Source organism: Mycteria americana, chromosome 16 (genome assembly GCF_035582795.1).
Source record: "Mycteria americana isolate JAX WOST 10 ecotype Jacksonville Zoo and Gardens chromosome 16, USCA_MyAme_1.0, whole genome shotgun sequence".
Taxonomy (NCBI): domain Eukaryota; kingdom Metazoa; phylum Chordata; class Aves; order Ciconiiformes; family Ciconiidae; genus Mycteria; species Mycteria americana.
In genome coordinates, this window is record NC_134380.1 from 6,193,237 (window position 1) to 6,211,416 (window position 18,180).

The window sequence follows — 18,180 nt, forward strand, 5'->3', positions numbered from 1 at the left end:
CTGAGGTCTCTCTGCCAGGGAGGACTGCCATGCTCTGCTCAGGGACCCAGCCCTGGCAGAGGTGAGGATGCTGGGAACTTCCCTCAAAGGGCAAAAAAGGAGTGAAATCAAATTATACATCGTATGTGTGCCTGTGCAAACACATTCACACGGGGAAATACACATTGCTCTGAACCTTGTCAGCCTCTTGCATGTGTCTCCCTGTGCTGTCACTGCAGTGTTTCATCCTCTCCAGGCCTCCTGCTGTGCTTCGCAGCTCTCCCTGTCCCTGGGGGGAGCAGCTCCGACCCTCCCCATCGTCTCCCCCGTGCGTGGCAGAGCTGGCGGAGCCGAGGGGGCACCCACTGGGTGTCTCTTTAAGAGCATGCCTGGCTCAGAGCCCTGACCCACCTCTGGGCGCAGTGTCACCATCTCTTCCTTCTCTGCACAGCTGAGTTTATATTTCCCAGGCTTCTTTCACCCATCACCCTGATCCCCAGTGCAGGCAGGATGGCATCACCCATCTCGCAGAAGCTGGAGGAGAAGCTGGTGTGCTCCATCTGCCTGGAGCTGTTCAGGGTGCCTGTGACCTTGCCCTGCCGGCAAAAATTCTGCAAGCGCTGCATCAGCGACCACCGGCACAAGCAAGAGCAGGCACCCGCTGGGGCCGAGAAGGGCTACACGTGCCCTGCGTGCCGCAGGGGCTTCAAGCGGCACCGGAGCTGGAGAAGAATGTCACCCTGCGCAGCGTGGTGGAGCTGGTGCAGGATGGCGAGGCACGAGCCTCGGGCACAGAGAGATGGGAGGTGGCCCACGGCAAGCTGCGCCCGCAGCACAGGCGCCCGCTGGAGCTGTACTGTGAGGATGAGCAGTGATGCATCTGCTGCGTCTGCACCGTCCAGCAGTGCCGGCAGCACTGGCGGGTGCTCTTTGAGGAAGAGCACGCTAAAAAGCAGGTGGGGACAATGGGTGGCAGGACCGGGGTGGCGGGGTGGGGGGCAGGGGGAGCCACAGCAGCTCAGGCACAGCACGACATCCACCTCTGCTGTCCCATGCCCTGCTGCGGGGATGCGATGTGTGTCTGTGTGCTGAGCTGTGCCCAGCCTCAGCTGAACAGGGAGCTGGCATGGGCTCTGGCCAGGGAGATGCCACCAGCGCCTGTCTGCTCCCTAAGAAACGGGGGGCTGTCAGGAGCAGCAGAGAGCTGGGTAAATCCAGCAGCACCAGATGAACAGTGCCATATGTGTTTGTGACCCCCTGATCTAGAGGAAACAGCTAAAAATGGGTGAAAGAACAGCACAAGGTTTCATTTCTCAGTGGCCCTGGTCACAGCCTCTCCCCTTCACAAGCCTTCTCCTTCCCTGCGAGCCTTGTCCTGCAGCCCTGAGAGGGCTCCTGGGGGCCAGCTGGGCAGCAGCATGCTGTACCGCAGAGTGCTGGTGCCTCCCTTCACCAGGCTCCTTTGAAAAAGTCCCTGGAAAAAGCCTAAGAGGAATCAGAGAGGATCGAGCGGGCAATGCAGGAGCTGGAGCAGCAAATGCACAGCGTCAAGGTAGCACCACGGCTGCCTCCATGCCGGGCGTGCTGGTGGGAGCGTGCTGGCTCTCGTGGCTCTTCCCCACCCAGGACTCCTTCGAGGGGCTCAAATTGGTGATTTTGAGCAAATTCGCCCTCCTGAGAAAAGCCCTGGAGGATTGCCATTGGCGGACGGTGGCCAGGATCAAGCAAGAGCAGGTGGCAGTGCTGGGGTGCATGGGGGAGGACTGGAGCCTCCTCAGGGACCACCTGGATGTCCTTGGCCAGCACAGGGAGAGGGCTCAGTGCCTGCTGGCCTGCCCCGACCACAGGACCTTCCTCCAGGTACCGTCCCGGCGCTGTGTCTCTCCCTGCACCTGGGTGCTGCTGGCCCTGCGCCCTTTTGGTGAGGGCAGAGACATGGTCGACCTCTTCCCTGGGGGGGACGCATCCTCAGCCCATCTCAGCAATGTGATGGAGCTGGGAGGAAGAGCTGCTTTCGTGGGGGTCCCTGAAAAGTTAGGGGGGTGATGCTGGATCGGAGCGGATGGTGCTGCCTGCAGGGCCATGGGCAGCATCTCCCACCCCCAAACCACTCAGCAAGGCTCTTCCCCTGCCAGCAAAACAGAAAGCCCTGTGCCGCAGCCCCTCTGCTCCCCGCAGCCTCGTGCTCCCCCTGTGACTGTCCCCTGACCCTGTGTGCCAGCCACAGCTAATGGCAGACATTTTGGGGATGCCCCCATCACTCACTGGGGAGACATGGCATGTGCAGACGGGATTCGGGAGCTGCCCATCCTCCTCAGGCCAGTGCACAGGTGTCTGTGTGTCTGTCTGCAGGAGTTCCCCCTGCTCCCATTTCCAGAGAGCCTGGAGGGGCTGCTCCCCATGGAGTTTGATGTGGCCGGCATGGTCAAGCCCATCACTGAGATCCTCATCAACATCTCCAGGCTCCTGCTGGAGGACCTGCCCAGCTCTGTGGCCCCCAAAGCCCCTCAACCCGTTGGCCAAGGTAACCCTTCTGCTCACAGGGCCACCTCAAAGGGCTCCAAGTCATCCTGAACCACAGCCTGGCCTGTGTCACCGTGCTGGGGACACGGCTGCTGCGCACAGGGGGTTAGGATGGGGATACGCATCTACTGTTCAGCAGATGGGTATCAATGGAGTGGGATGAGCTGGGTGGCTTCCCTGTGGCCCTTCCTTGCTGGCAATGCCAAGTCGCAGTGGCATGTGCCCGCTTCCAGGCTTGGATACGATGGACTTCCTCCTCCTCCCATCAAAGCCAGGAAGGAACAAGTTTTTGGGTGGCATCACTCAAAATGCCTGTCCCCATCCTCCACAGGCCTGGAGGGTCCTCAGGGGCTGGCGAAGGTGGTGGCCCCGCTCCCCGAGTGCCAGCTCCAAGCTGAGCTTCTGAAGGGTGAGGAGCACGTGGGGGTCTGGAGGGACAGCACCCCACTGGGGTCCCCAGCAGGCAGAGATTTCACCAAGCCAAGCCCTTCCCTGGAAGGAGGGTGACGTGGCTGCAGTGACAGGGGTTCTTTCCCTGGCTCTCCCAAGCCCTCTCCTTAAATGCAGAGAAGGGTGCTGCAGGGCTGGGGTGGATGGGCTGGGGGACACTGTGCAGATGGGAAAGGGCTCGTTAGGGGGATTAGCGGCACCAGGGAATGCTTTCCCGTGGAAACTGGGGCTGCCAGTGCCCGGCATTGAGTCAGTTGCTGCCCTGGATCTTGCCCCGTCTTCATCCTCTCCTTTTCACCTGCCTCGGGCGTCTTGCCCAGGCAGGAGCGATGTGCCTGTTCCCAACGACCCATATTTAGACGCAGCGCTTTCCCGCAGGCAGGCAGGCAGGCAACGTCAGCGGCTGGCAAGCGAGCACCCACAGGGACGTGTCACGGGCTGCCCAGCTGCCCCGCACGGCACAGCACCAGTCCAGACCCCTGCCTGCACTCATTGCTCTCTATCCAGAGATATGGCCCCAGTGCTCCCAGCTGCAGCCCTTCGTGTCCCCTTCCCTCCCTGGGCCCATCCCACTCCAGCTCTTTGGGATTTCCTCAATGCTCCTTTTCCCATCTCCTCCCTGTTGGGAAGAGGAAGAGGGTTGGATAATGTTTAGGGCATGTTGGTCACATCACTCTTGCCAGGGAGGCAATCAATGCCTATGGGACCTGTAAGGATTCCTTCCATCAAGCCCCACAAAACGTTCTCAGGGTTATTAATATGAAAAAAATGTTATTTATGGGCAGCAGGCATGAGCCCAGCATAGCTGGCCAGGCTGCGTTGTTGCGGGAGGAAGGTGAGGTGCTGGTGGCCAGCGAGTGCCTGCAGCAGGAGGAGTTATCACAGCCCGTGCAGAGGAGAATAACTCCCCGCAATACCATATTTGCTCACTTAACACTCGGTTTTCTCCCCCTCTCCCCACCCACGCTCATATTTTTTGCTGTTAAAACCAAGCACATCTCTTCCAAAATGACCACAGAGCCATCACGGCTTGCTGGCTGTGAGCTGGGCTGTGCAAGGACTGCACGAAGCATCGCGTCTCGGAGCCTCGCCAGCTATTTCTGGGCTGTTTCCGCTCCTTCTAGCAGGCGAGCAGGCAGGTATCACATCTCACCCCACTCCCCTTCGCCTCCAAATATGCTACAACTTGTTCCCTTCTATTTTGGGAGCCAGCCCTATGCAGTTTAAACCGCATCACCGTTGGGAGGGCTCACGCCAAGGGTGTAAAGGTCTGATGATCCATCCATGCCATTGCTCCTCCCACACCACTGCAACATGACCTTCGATCCTGAGACGGTCAACAAGTACCTGGAGCTGTCAAAAGGTAACTGGAAAGCCAAGCACGGCCCCGGTATTGTCTGTGGGTGGCAGGAGCAGGACCCCACTTTGAGCCCCGGCAGGTGCTGTGCACACAGGGCTGCGGCCGTGGCCACCACTACTGGGAGATCTCCAGCCACTCTGTCACCCTGGGGGTGACCTACCGCAGCCTCCCCTGGAAGCGGCAGCATGGCCACAAGTTCAACATCGGGCTGGATGGGGGCTCATGGGGGCTGCAGGTGTGGGAGGATTGCTACCTGGCCTGGCACAAGGGCCAGGCGGAGAAAATCCAGGAGCGGCTCTATAAGAACCTGGGGGTCAGCCTGGATTACGGCAAGGGGCTCCTCTCCTTCTACGGCCTCGGGGAGAGGACATGGCTCATCCATTCCTTCCACGTCTCCACCAAGCCCTTCTGTCCCGTCTGTTGGCTGTGCGAGAGGCAAGCGGTGACGCTGTGCCAGAGGGACTGAGCTGGAGCTGCCGTGCGGCTCCGTTAGCTGGGCCGGCAAGCCCCAGGCTGATGCCGTAGCCCAGCTGCAGCCAGGGGCTGTTGCAGTGCAAGTGGGACCCTGAAGCCGAGGCAGGAGTGGGGTGCAGTGTTTTAATAAGAGCTGATGAGGACAGACATGCAAATTAACATGTCTGATTTGCATATGTGAATATCGTGCTGGTGACACAAGTTAGGGCCGGGGAAAGGATGCAGGGCTAAGGGCCGTGCCCTCGCGGTGGGGATGAAGCCCCCAGTCGCTGTGTGTGGGGGCACGTGGGGGTGCCTGTCCCTGCAGAGGGGGTGAGGGAGGATGAAGGAATTAGATTTTTCCTCTTTCTCCTATCCCTACCAAACCTCCCAAGCCTGGAGAAGATTTTGGGTGAGGGGGACCCCAGAGGGGGATGCTGCAGCCACAGGGTGCTGTGGAGCAATGCAGAGGGAGCCCTGTGCTCCCCCAGCCCCACATGCAGGCAGGTCCTGCTCCCCCAGCCCCTCCCGGTCCCCTCTTGCCACTCTCAGACATGGCAGAGCAACTTTTTAGGGTGCCACGCTGCAGCTGCTCTTTGTACGAAGCTACTTTCTCCAATAAAGCTCTATTTTCCTACTGGTTTGACGTCGGTGCTGATGGGAGCTGTGGGACCAAAGCGATGCTGGGAGAGGTGAGCTGGGTGCCCCTGCTCCTGCACCCATCCCTGCAGGGCCCCATCCCGTCCCTCCGCGTCCTTGCAGGGCCAGCAGCGGGGACCAGACCCTCATAGTGGGGCTGGCAGCAGCAATGGAAGGTGTTCTTTTTACAGTAGCGCTGCGATAAGGAAACTTGGTTTCCTACAGCTCTGCCCCAAGGTTGATCTGGTGCAGAAGAAAATCTGAAGCTTTGATTGAAGCCTTTCCAAGACCAAAACCGCAGGTCAGGCATCTCCCGCTGCCCCTGTGGGGATGCTGGTGAGGACTAATGGGGTGAAACTGGGCACCAGGTTCAAAGGTGCTAGGGATGTGCAGGCAAATGCACGGGGAAAGAATCACATCAGCTTGTTTCCTTTGGGGAAAAAAGGCTTAAAAGGATCAATCCCCTTCTTCAAGGACAGATGTGCTTTGTCTTGCTGTGCTTCCTCCTTCACTCCACACCTCCCCGTTCCTCCCAGACTTGTCCTTGGGTGAGGCCTTGGGCTGGCATAGACCTGGGAATGTATCCAAGCCAAAAAATTGCCTGTGTACCCTCCACAGGAGGTGTCCGGAGATCCCATGTTTACCAGGCAGATCCTCAGACTCAAAGCACTTTGGCGTCTCTCCAGCCCCATCCCTGCCTGGTGCCTGCTGGCTCCTGCTGGGCCGCGGAGGAAGCGGGGACAGGACAGAGCCAGGACCCGGGCACTGCGGCCCTTTTTGGCCATGGGAATCGCTGACATGGGTCCACAGGCAGGAGGGTGGGCAGGAAAGCACCTGCACTCATGAACTGGGGGGCGGCTCAGGACCCTCCATGTGACCCAGGGTGGGGGGCAGTGGGGTGGCAACAGGTTGTGGGGCAGCAGATCCCGGGAGGCAGGGGCTGCTCGTGGGGGGCAGCAGACCGCTGGGAGGGGGATTGGACTGGGCTGGCAACAGCTTCCCCGGACAGGAGGAGATTTGGGGGTGTGCAGCAGCTACCCCTGAGGGCAGCAGACCGCCAGGGAGGGTCCAGATCCCAGTGGGGGCCGATCCTTTAGGGGGTAGTAGGCCCTGGGTGGGAGGCGGTACATGCTCAGCAGGGTGGCATCCCCCCGGGGGGGGCGGATCTCCCAGGAGGCAGCAGATGCCGGGGAGAAGAGGGACCAGAAGCCCGCCGGGGGGAGCGGATCCCGGGGGGGCGGGCGACTGGGGACCAGGTCCCGGGAGGTGTGGGGGGCCAGGCCCCCGGGAGGCAGCGGACCCCCGGCAACTGCGGGGAGCGGAGCCCCGGCGCGGCGGCAGCAGCAGCGGCCCCGGGCGCGGGAGGCGGAGCGGGCGGGCGGGGCGCGGCGGCCGCCCGCCCCCCGCCGGGGCTGGGGCCGGGGCCGGGGCCGGGGCCGGGGCCGGCTGCTCGGGGCGCTCAGGGATGGAGACCGCGCCCGGGAGCGCCCCGCCGTCCTCCGCCGCGGCGTTGCGGCTGGCGCTGGCGGCTCCGGGGCTGCCCGACGGCCCCTTCGGCTGCCCCATCTGCCTCGACCTCCTGAAGGACCCGGTGACGGTGCCGTGCGGGCACAACTTCTGCCAGGGCTGCCTGGGGGCACTCCGCCAGCGGCCGGGCCCCCCCGACGGCAGCGGCGGGGCGGGCGGGGCTACCCGCTGCCCGCTCTGCCAGGAGCCCGTCCCCGCAGCCTTGCGGCTCCGCAAGAACCGCGCCCTCTGCGAGGTGCTGCCGCTGCTGGCGGCCGCCGCCGCCGGTTCGTCCCCCCCGTCCCCGGCCGCCGGGTCCCCGATGGCACCGGGAGCCGAGGAGGAGGATGCGGCGGGGGAGGAGGGAGCGGCGGTGCTGTGCGACGTGTGCCCGGCGGGGTCGCGGGTGGCGGCGGCGCGATCGTGCCTGGTCTGCCTGGCCTCCTTCTGCGGAGCCCACCTGGAGCCCCACCGCCGCGCCCCCGCCTTCCGCGCCCACCGCCTGGTAGCCCCGCTGCGGCGGCTGGAGGAGGGTCTCTGCCCCCGCCACCTCCAGCCCCTCGACGGCTTCTGCCGCGCCGAGCAAACCTGCGTCTGCGCCCGCTGCCGCGCCCACGAGCATCGCGCCCACGACGTGGTGCCCCTCGAGCGGGAGCGCGAGCACAAGGAGGTGCGTGGGGTGGGGGGGTGCGCGGAGGGCCCCACGCGGGGATTGCCCCGGCGGGCGGGGGGGGCGGGCGCTGTGCTGGTGGGACCCTGGTTTGGGGGCGTCCATATGGGGCGCAGTGCCGGCGGGGCATCCTGGGTGGAGAGGGTGCTGCACCCATGTCCCCACGCGGGACCTAGCATGGGGCCGTCCACATGGGGTGCAGTGCCGGCGGGGCATCCTGGGTGGGGTGAGGTGCAGCACCCCTGGAGGGGTTCATGCGGCACCCACATTCCCGCAGGGGACCTAATCCCCGTGGGGGGGTTGTGCAGGTGCGGCACTGCTGGGACACCCTGTGCAGGGTGGGTGCTGCAGGCCTGTCCCCACGGGGGACCCCACCCCAGCGTGGGGATGTATGGACAGGGTGCTGTGCCATCGGGTCACCCTGTGGGGTGGGGACACGACAGGCAGCCCCAGGACAGGCATCAGGGGCAGACCCGCTGCCAGCCAGCCCATGGGGTTTGGTCCCACTGCGGGGCCAAACTCGCAGTCCCCGTGGGTGTAGGGCTGGGGGCGAGGGCACATGGGACACCCTGCAGTGGCCGCCCCCGCGGTCACGGGGCACCCGTCTTCTCCGTCTCGTTCCCACAGTTTCGTCAAGGCATTTTTTTTCTCGGCGCGCTGGCGGCCTGCCCAGCCGCCGCTCCCGCTCCACCAGCCCTTTGTGTCCTGGTGTTTTGGCAGCGGGGTTTTTTCCGTCACTCCCATTCCCAGATGGGGCTGAGTCACCTCCCAGATTCGCACCCACAAGCCTCCCCGGGAGCTGGGGCTCCAAGCCCAACACGGTGCTGCCTTCCTGGGCACTGCTGCCTTGGGTGCGTGGGACCTCTGCGGGGCTGCGGGCAGATGGGAGCCTGCGAGGCTCGCAGTGTGGTGGCATCCCCTCGTCGGCGTGGGGCATCTGGGGACCTTGGGGGGGTTTGCTTTGGCTGGGGGGGAGCCCAGGGGCTGCAGACACGCTGGCAAGGGGCACGGCGGCAGCCCTGAGCCAGCTCCCGCTCCCTCGCAGGCTCTTGGGGCTGCAGGAAAACCCTTTTGCCGGCGTTATTAGTCATCAGGTGCCTTAAAATAGAAAGCGTGTGTGATCCCAGCCCTGAGGAGCTGTTGAGCCTCAGCAGGCGCTGCCGAATGTCGCCTGCACGGCCTCTGCGGGCGCTCTCTGCTACCGCCCTCACGCTGCGGGGTGGGAAGAATGGACGGGGAAAGCGTCTGTCCCCCCTCGCCAGGCACGAGCGCTGCAGGGGGCTGGGGGCCGAGCATCGGGGTGGGGAAGCTGCCCCGGTTGGGGAGTGCAATGCCCTCCTGGATCCTGAGGGACCCGTCCTCATGATGGGCAATGGCTGGTGCTAACAATAGCGTGTCAGGAAATGCCGCGTTCGGACGGTGCTTCCTTTGCAGCCACGCAGCACCCTGTGCTCCTGAGCTGGTTTGCTTCGCTCCTAATGAGAAATGTCCAGGAGACTCAGCGCTGCGTTTCTGAGTGCTCCGGGTCTGCCTTTTGGTTTCTGCACCCATCCCAGGCAGATTTTTCCCAGCCTTGGGATACACACTAAGAGCATGCGGCTTAGCTGTGCTTGCTGCAATCGCTGCCTGATGGTTTTGCTTTCAAATTCCTATTTTGTTTGGTTTTCACTGGGACCGGGGTGGGGAGCGTGGAGCTGGGCACGACCCTTTGCAGCCCGGCTGCTCCTTTAGTTTTCCATCCAAGTGAGAAGGGATGTTTGCAGGTTGGATGTTGCAGAGGAGGAAAACAACTTGCGATTCCCCTTGCACCCTTTACCCAAAGCCTGATAGCAAGGTCACGGTCAGAGAGCGGGCTATGGGTTGAACTTAGGGAGAGGCTCCCCGTGCCTCCCTGCCACTGGGATTGGGGGGCAGAGCTCAGCATTTGTCCTTCATGTCTGCAGGCCCAACAAGCCAAATTCCTCAGCGATGCAGAGAACGAGCTGGAGGAGCTGGCAGTCACCATTGCGCAGGCCAAGAAGATGGTGGAGCTCATTAAGGTGACTCTGCGATGGCTTTGCTCCCTTGGAGCAGCTCTGTTGGGCCGGGGAGCGGAGGCAAAAGGGCTGTGAGCTTTTGAGGCGCGTGGGGTGTAGAGGTTGTGCTCACAGGGGAGCAAGTGCTCTGTAAAACAATGGTGACCCTGGCAAGGATCCCTGAGGATTCTTGCTCCTCATCTCTGCTAATCCTCATGGCATCTCTGGTTGCTTTCATCTGCAACCTGGAAGGAGGAACGGGGCAAGAACCGTGCCAGGGCATCCGCTGGCTCTTGCACTTTCTCTCCCCAGGCTCACGGGGGTTTTGGTCCCCTTTGGCCCTTGTGCAAACATGTCACGTCACCACCTGGGGACACAAGACGTGGTGGAGCAGTAAGCGGCTGTGCCCAGCCAGGTCCCTTGACACCTGGGTTGTAAAGTGCTCTGAGCTCTTGGGTGAAGGGGGTTACGGGGTGTCAGGGGGACCCCACAGAGCTGAGAACTGGGTGCTGGGCAGGGGACAAGGGTGCTCTCCTGCACCCTCGCCTGCGGGAGGTGACTCCGACCCCTCTCTCCCTGCGCTCAGGGTGCCGCCACAAAGGAGAGGGAAAGAGTCGAGAAGCTCTTTGCAGAAGCCTCTGAGGTCCTGGCGACCTTCCAGAAGGAGGTGGCCGGTTTCATCGAGGACGGGGAGCGCTCCATGCTGGGGGAGGCCGAGGCCGATCTCCGCTGGAAGGAGGAGAGGCGAGCCAAGCTGGCCCAGTGCAAGCATAACCTGGAGAACGTCCCCAGCACTGACACCATCTACTTCCTCCAGGTGCCTGGGTGGGATGGGGCGAGGAGAAGGAGCCAATTATGTTTTCTTTTGCGGTTTTGTCCCATTTCATGTGGAGCTGGGTGCCAGGAGCCCTGGGACATGAGGGCTGCAGAGTCTCACTGCTGTTGGCACAGTCCTCTCCCCTCCCCGCTCCCAGGGGGACTGGGCGGCCAAGACTTTCTCCTCCGTTACCCCCACCTCCATCCTGGCTGTGACTCAGGAGAAGCTGATGTGCTGCCCAGGCTGGGTACCTAGGTGTGGGGGGCAGAGAGCGAGAGGTTGGGGTGCCCCACTGCCCCCATCCAGCATCCCCCCCTCCCCAGCAGCCCAGCAAGAGGAGTCCTTTTTGGGAGGAGATGCTGCTCCATGCGAGGTGGGCATGGTCTGGGTCCAGGTTTGAAAGGAAGTGAAGAGAAGGCGCCAGGAACGCGCGGCCGGGAAAGCACTCTCCTCCCTTATGCAAGGCTGTCCTTGGGCCAAGTCCTGTGAGCTGCCAGTTCTCAAATCCTCTGGGGCAGGGTGGGGTTGCGGAACAAGAGACAACTTCGGCTTGTTTGAAACTCCGTCTTTTTGGCTCAGGAATTTCAGGCCTTAAAAGTAGCCATGGAAGAAAACCTTTCCCCGGCTCTGAGCTTCCAGAATGAGCTGAACTTCACCAAATGCACCCAAGCCGTGGGCGCCGTGAAGGATGTGCTGTCTGCTGCCTGCAAAAAACAGTGGGACCACTTGCAGGGGAAAGGAATTGATGGGCTGAGTTTCCAGGAGATGGAGGAAGGTTTGTATTCACCCAGCCCCTCTGGCTGGTCACCCCGTCACCCTCCATCCTCCCCGCGTAGGTGGGAGATGCCTGCAGGTTTGATGGCTCCTGCGAGCACTGGCCCCTCTCCCACCAGCCCTGGAAGCTGCCCGGCACAGTTGTGCTGCAACGTTGCACAACCCCTGTCTGGGCTTACGCCTCATCCTTGAGGTTTTATGAATTTTTCCACGGAGACTGGAGAGGCAACAAACAGCCTGGGAGTTAGGCAGGGCCCTGCGGGAGGGGGCAAGTGGCCAAAGTGGCCTCCCGTGAAAGGGGACTCTCTCCTCCCAGGATAGACGATCCTCTTCGTGGGGCAGGCTGTGGTCTCCCAAACCTGCCAGGGTTAGAAAGCCACCGCGGCAGCTTTCTCCCGCCCTCTCTCATTTAGCCTGAGCTCGCTCGCTCGCTCTCATTTTCTCGGATGCCCATGGGAATTGCAGCCAGTTCCTTGCCTCGCCTGCCCATCTCCCTGGGGTGGCAAAGGTGGCATCTGTCTTTTCCCGTGTCCGAGCCAGCAGGGATGCGCAGGGGGAGCTGGGGATGCCGGCTGGGGCTCGGGGGCTGCAGCAGCTGGGTACTACCAGGGTGTCGGGCGGGGGGGCGATGCTCCAGTAACACCCTTGTTTGTGGCATCGGTTTCTTTGCTGATGGCAAACCCTTCTGTCCCTGTCTCTGCAGCGTTGGCTGAGTCCCGATTTCCAGACAAGTCAAACAATCCCGCCTGCCTGGAGAACCGTGATTACTTCCTGAAATGTAAGCAAGGGACTTTTGCTTTGACAGTTGTTGCTAAGGTCCATCTTCCCCTTCCTCTTTCCCGGCCGGCCGGCTCCTTCCCGTATGCCCAGCCGATGCTGGTCCCGAGCCGACGGCTGACAGGAGCGCTGCCGCCACCAGAGGAAATATTGCTCAGCTAACAAGGAAGCCTCCTTGCTTTCCTGACAACAGTCATAATCTGTTTAGGTGACATTTGTTTTCCCTTGTCTGTGGTTCTGCTGGACCAGCTGCCAGGGGGGCTGCAGGCGTACCGTGTAATTTCTGCTGCCTTCCAGCCCTTGACGAATTGGATCCTCTGTTAAATTAGATCAGAGTTTGTGCATCTGCCTTGTTTGCTGCCAAGCAGCGGTCTGATGAGGGTGAGCCTCAGCAGCAGAAAGCAGAGGGATAATTTAGTGGCTGAGCAGAGACAGTGGGGCAGAAGGGGCTGAGGCTGGAGGGTGTAGGGCTGGGCTTGGGCTCCAACACCCTGCACGTCCCCGCACAGCCTTACAGGGGATATGGGGTCAACTACTGAGATGTCCACAGGGGACAAGATCTGCCTCGGCAGCACCAGTGCACCCCGCTGGGAGCCGGGCAGCAAAGCCTGGGCTCAAGTGGAGGGTGCTGTGCCGCTGCTATAGGGTTTGGACACGCCATGGGTTCACACCTGCAACGCAGTCAGAAGTGATACGTGTCCAGGGCTGTTCCCGCTGGAGATCCCCTCTGTTCGGGATCCAGCAGTGGTTCTCGCATGGCTCTGCACGGTGGGGTCTGCCTCTGCTCCCGCGGGAGCCATAGGGCAGCGAGAGCTGACCGCAAGGAGCAGTTGGTTTGTAGCCGTGATGTGCCTGGCTGTTCTCCTGTCATCTTGGGGTCCCTCCCTGCTGTGTTTGTCTGTGGTTGCCTGAAACACGCTTTTATATGGGGCGTTCCTACTACCACTCTACCTACATTCTCCAATGTCTGATATCATGGTTGAGCTCATCGAGCAGCCCCTCTGCTCTCTCCTCTGCCCGGTTACCTGTATTCATCCTGCTTATGGGAGTATCAACTCTTTCAGCCTCTTATCCTCATCAGCTGAAATTGGCCGTGGGATTTAAAAACAAGGGGACAGAGTGATGGTGGAAGTCAGAAAGGATCGTGCTAACCGCTGAAGGCTGGAGCAGGGGATCAGAGTGGGGAGGGCTGGGGGGATTTCCCCCTGTTTCCCTCCTCATCCTCATGTCTCCTTCTTGCCCCACACAGTTGCCTTCATCATTGACCTGGACAGTGACACGGCCGACAAGTTCATCCAGCTGTTTGGCACCAAAGGGGCCAAGCGGGTGCTGTGCCCCATCCCCTACCCGGAGAGCCCAACCCGGTTCATCAACTGCGAGCAGGTGCTAGGTGTGAACCTCATGAACCGGGGCAACTACTACTGGGAGGTGGAGCTCATCGATGGCTGGGTCAGCATCGGCGTCATCGCTGAGGACTTCGACCCCCGGGAGTCCTACAACCGCGGCCGCCTGGGGCGGAACGAGAAGTCCTGCTGCCTGCAGTGGAACGGACAGAACTACGTGGCCTGGTTTGGTGGCTTTGAGTCCGTCATCCAGCAGCCGTTTTTCCACACGATTGGGGTCTTCCTGGAGTATTCGGAGAAGGCCCTGACCTTCTATGGAGTCAAAGACTCCAAGATGACCTGCCTGCAGCAGCTCAAGGTCTCCCATTTTGCCAAGGGTCAGTTTGACCCGTTCCAGAACAAGATCAACCACCAATTTGCCTCTCTTTTCTTGTGCAAGTTGAAACCAGCCTTCTTCCTGGAGAGCGTCGATGCCCACCTGCAGATTGGGCCACTGAAGAAGGATTGCGTTTCGGTGCTAAAGCGCAGGTAACTGCCGGGAGAGAGGGAGCAGGGGAAGACCCAGAAAAGTCTCTCCTGCAGTGTATTGCCGCCATCACGGCTTCTCTTTGGTAGCGTTGTATTTCTCTGTGGCAGTCCTCTCTCCTCGCTCTGTGCTGTTTGTGACCCAGGGTGGATGAAGCTGTCTGGCGGGCAGAGCCACGGGCTGGGAGCCAGGAGGGAGCTGGATTCGAGCGCCAGCTCTGCGGCTGGGCTGCTGAGCGAACTTGGGCGAGTGTCTGTGCTGCTCCCTGCCCCTCAGTTTCCCTTTCTGGACATCAGGGACCACGATACAGCCTTTCTTGGTAACGCGCATTGCTCAGGAGAAGTGCCATTTAGATTTGAAGCTGTATCTTGGCCAGCTGCCAGGCTGCCCGGTCCCTCTCCTTAATATCTGCTTGCACTGCCCTGGTGACTTGCATAGATGCTTCGCTTTGTGCCTTACCTCAGTCTCTGTGTCGCTGCTGCTGCTTTTTTTAAGCGCTGGCTCGTCAACACCTTCCGTATGCTCCTTATGAAGTGCCTTTGCAGTAGCAAGCCCAGCATGGACTGGGCGAACCCCCAAAGCAGATGCGGTCACTTCCCCGGTGCCTGCATCACCGTCATGCTTCGGCGGGGTGAGCAGGGTGCTCTGGGGCGGACGGGATGCAGAGGAGCCCGGCTGGGTGCAGGGGCGATGCTGCGGTGACACAGTACCTCTCTTTGTGGGGCTGACCATCCATTAGTGCTGCAAATGTGAAACGAGGATTTTTGCCCTCCCTCGCACTGCAGCCGGTGGGTATTTTCAATGCTGGTCTGTGGCCAGGCCCATTTGGGAAAAGCCATGGTCCCACATGTGTTGGAGCCCTGTGGCCGCGGGGCTGTTCCCCGCCACAGCCAAAAATCCCAGCTGGAAAAGGGGAGAAGCCTCCTGCTGAGAAGCAGCAGCACCGTTCCTGCCTTGAGGTGGTGAAGCAAGCAGCACAAAACAGTTTTGAAGGTGTGCTTTTAGTAAACGTGTTCCTCAGGAACTGCTTACAGAAGCTTTACAGCCAAATTCCCCCCGCATTTTTGATGACCCTACTATTTTAAGGGATTTTAATAGTTAGACTCCCAACTCTTAAAGTACCCTGAGCACACCTGAGCTGTAAATGTACCCCTTAGCTTAGAGAGTTTTTTAAGTGACAAAGAGGTGCTGTGAATATGTCCCAGGGGCAAGTGATGTGTTTTAGGCACAGCTGTGAGCGCACTGATAGAAGATGCAGCATCAGTCAGTTATTAAATGACCCTTTAGACTCTGGCAATAAGTAACAATTAACAAAAACTACTCTCAAGTACGCGTCCCCTCCAGGAAAGGTGGAAACTTGAGGCTGACAGCCAAAAATGCCAGTTCACGTGTCCTAAGGGAGTTTTCCAGCTCTGCCCTGCAGACGTCGTATTTGCGGTACAGAAACACCGCCTGTAAGGGCGGCACAGTGCAGCCCCTGTCTCAGCACAGCGTGCCTTTCCACAAGTTTATTTTTTCTGGGATTAGTTTGCTATCTACCTCCTGAAGCTTGCTTTACAGAATCGTAGTGCTGTGTAATATATACCTAGAGAGAAAATATATTGGGTCAGGTTCTTTGCTGGCACGAGTGAGTCAGTGATGACGCATCAACAGTCAACAGGGATGGAAAATGGCCCATTTAGCTAAATATATGAAATATATACATATATTCCCCAAAGGATAAGCTGGAAATCATAGTGGTATATTCAAGGGGAGCCAAGGGAAAAAAATGAATGTGAGTAAAAAGGGCGGCCACAAAGCCGAGAGGTTTAAAGTTAAAGCCACGTTTACATAAACACTGAGGCTTAAAGAGCTGCTTTACTGTAGCTCGTTTGCCAGTGCTGCCAGTTCCTGCTGGAGCGGGAAGAGGTGCCGGTCCTGCGCCGCTTTGGGCTCTCATTGGAGGGCCCGAAGGGTCCGAATGCAGCCGCCCCCTCCCCAGGGCCGGGCTGGCGAGTGGGTCTGGGTGGTGGACTGCTGGGATGTGTCTGCAAATCCCTTCTCCTCCTCCTCCTCCGCATGCGGCGACTCCTAAAATGGTGCAGGCGGTGGGAAAAGGGGAGGTAGGGCTTCCAGAATGAAATCTTTGGATGAAATCTTGGCCTTTTCCGGCCAGCGGGAATGCTGCCCAGACTTCTGTCAGGATGGGAATTCACTCCCCGTGTCCTGAGCTCCTACCTCAAAACCGCTTTGTTTGGCTCGTGCCAGTCACTTTCCTGCAACACTCGGCCTTTGCACGAGATGTCAGTGGTGACATGGCGCAGGCGTCGCTGCTGTTTTGCTAACACTGGAGAGGACTTGGTATCAGAAATGCCTTACCAGATAAGAAAGGTAGAGATGTGCAACAGCATGGTCACGTCCCGAGAGGAAGAGGAAGGTAACCTTGATCTCTGCTGCATGCCTGCAGGAAGAGATCTCACATGTGGGCTCCCATCTCGGCTCTGTCTCAGCCCTAAATCTCATTTATTCAGGCAAAACTCCCACCGTTCACAGCGAGGAATTTTGCCAGAGTAAATAGAGCGGATCTGGGCCTTTGCCCCATTTCGTTTAGCTGTAGGCGGATTGATTGCTCCATGGGGAAACCCGTGCTCGAGCCACGCATCCCTCCCTTCTCCATGTTGCCCAATGCACAGACGCAAGTCTCTGAACTCCTTCAGGGTTTGGGATGGTTCGGTGGGATCCTGCATCTTTCCCTTTCCGTCCTGTAACCACATGGGAGCAACTCAGGAGGACATGCCTGGTGTTTGGGCTTTGCTTCTGGTTGTGCCACTGCTTTTGCTTAATTCACCTCTTCCCCAAGAGCTGGGATGCTGATACGCGGCTTTACGGAGAGTTTTGAGGGCTCCTGTAGATGTGATGCAGTTGGGAAAGGCTACCTAACCCTCTCCTCCCTGCTGCTTGCTTTTATCCTGGTTGGAAGCGCTATAAATCCTTATGGTTTAGGGCATAAAGCAAATTCTGACCCATTTAAGAGGGGAGCAGTCCCCCGGGGCGTTGGACCAGAGTTTGCTCTGTGTTCCAAATAATTTGGGGTGTAAACTGGAATGATTAGGAAATGTGCACTATGCCAGCTCTGGATCACTGATTTTTGTGCTGCAAATGAAGGGCTAAATGCGGCGTGTGGTGAGTTTGGACGGATAGATAGCATTGGCAACTTAAACAGCCTTTCCGTGTTCCCTTGAGTTATTTCTGCTGTCACAGAGTGTTCCTCTTTTTAATTAGGATTTTTAAAATATAGTTACTGTAGAGTATTTTACAGTGTGTGAAAAAACTGTAACAGAATAATATAATCATGTTAGAGACTATGATTTGCCATTAAATATTATACAGACATCGCTCTGGGTTGTCTTTCCTTTAAATACCAAACCGCTATAGTTCTCCCATTATCTCGTGTTTATTTTTCTGTGTCCTGTACATCTGGTGTAAAATAATACAGGTTTTATTTTCCAAGTGTGTCCAAGGGAATTGTGCCAAATACACATTTTTATTGCTCGACTGCAAAAGGAGCGGAAAAATCCTAGAATCCAATAACAATATTGTCAGTCCTCGGCAATTCAAAACAATGAATTGTCTCAGTTCTCTCTTCTACCTCAGGCCTCAGCTTAGAAATAACAAAGATGAACAGATTAGGCACTTTTTCCTTAGTGTTTTTGCTTTTAGAGTATAAATTTCCAAGGTTTCCTATGTGATGAGGAGGTCTAGAGCTTCCCACGCATGCTGGCACTCACATCGGCACCTTTTTAAAATGAAGGCTGAGTTTCTTAATACCAAATATCATCTGGAGCTAGGAGAAAAACATCACTGGGCGAGTCTTAGCTCGTGCGAGGTGGCAATGCTTCAGCTGGGTGCTTTGGTGGAAGCCGAGTGGATGTCTGCTACTGACTTTAATAGGAGAGGAATCAGGACTGTTTGTTATAACCATTTCTTAAAAGGGAAACTTACAGCTTATTGAAAAAGCGGATATGAAAAGCACAAACTTGCTCTTTTCTTGCCAAGAACTGTACAGATTATGTCACTGCATTTATTTAAATCTGGTTTCCATTATGTAGTTTTTCTGCCCCCCCCCCCCCCCCCCCCATGCCATCTGGTTCTCAGACACTCAGACAGGGCTGGGCTGCAAACCCTGCAGGACAAAGCTCAAAGCCATATAAAAAGATATAATTTAGGGTAAAAAAAAAAGATATTTTAGGGTAACATATGCTCTTAATATGTATTTGTATATTATTGATATACAGTTGTCAGTTATTGATATGAGGAGTCCTTCAAAACAGTTTATTAGTTTTGCAGGGCTTCTATTTTTAATGAAATT

The 18,180-nt window shown here is 58.5% G+C and overlaps 2 protein-coding genes and 1 long non-coding RNA gene across 3 annotated transcripts in view; 2 read left to right on the top strand and 1 right to left on the bottom strand.

Moving 5' to 3' along the window:
- Positions 1 to 18,180, bottom strand: part of LOC142417916 (uncharacterized) — a 480,711-nt gene that overhangs the window by 443,301 nt on the left and 19,230 nt on the right. The window lies entirely within an intron of this gene.
- TRIM65 (tripartite motif containing 65) lies at positions 490 to 4,798 on the top strand. Its single transcript, XM_075519224.1, is given in 8 exon segments — positions 490 to 694; positions 697 to 935; positions 1,436 to 1,531; positions 1,606 to 1,839; positions 2,332 to 2,503; positions 2,834 to 2,911; positions 4,256 to 4,363; positions 4,366 to 4,798. Coding segments are annotated over 8 exon segments (1,545 nt in total). The 3' UTR covers positions 4,779 to 4,798.
- TRIM47 (tripartite motif containing 47) lies at positions 6,810 to 17,204 on the top strand. The gene is made up of 6 exons (XM_075519223.1): positions 6,810 to 7,580; positions 9,524 to 9,619; positions 10,182 to 10,412; positions 10,992 to 11,187; positions 11,890 to 11,964; positions 13,213 to 17,204. Exons 1-6 carry the CDS (start codon positions 6,870 to 6,872, stop codon positions 13,836 to 13,838), a joined length of 1,935 nt encoding a protein of 644 aa, XP_075375338.1. The 5' UTR covers positions 6,810 to 6,869; the 3' UTR covers positions 13,839 to 17,204.

Coding starts and splice junctions, on each gene's coding strand:
- TRIM47 (XM_075519223.1), top strand. CDS start 6,870: ATGGAGACCGCGCCCGGGAGCGCCCCGCCGTCCTCCGCCGCGGCGTTG. Junction 10,413..10,991: donor ACACCATCTACTTCCTCCAG/GTGCCTGGGTGG, acceptor TTTTTGGCTCAG/GAATTTCAGGCCTTAAAAGT. Junction 11,188..11,889: donor TTTCCAGGAGATGGAGGAAG/GTTTGTATTCAC, acceptor CTGTCTCTGCAG/CGTTGGCTGAGTCCCGATTT.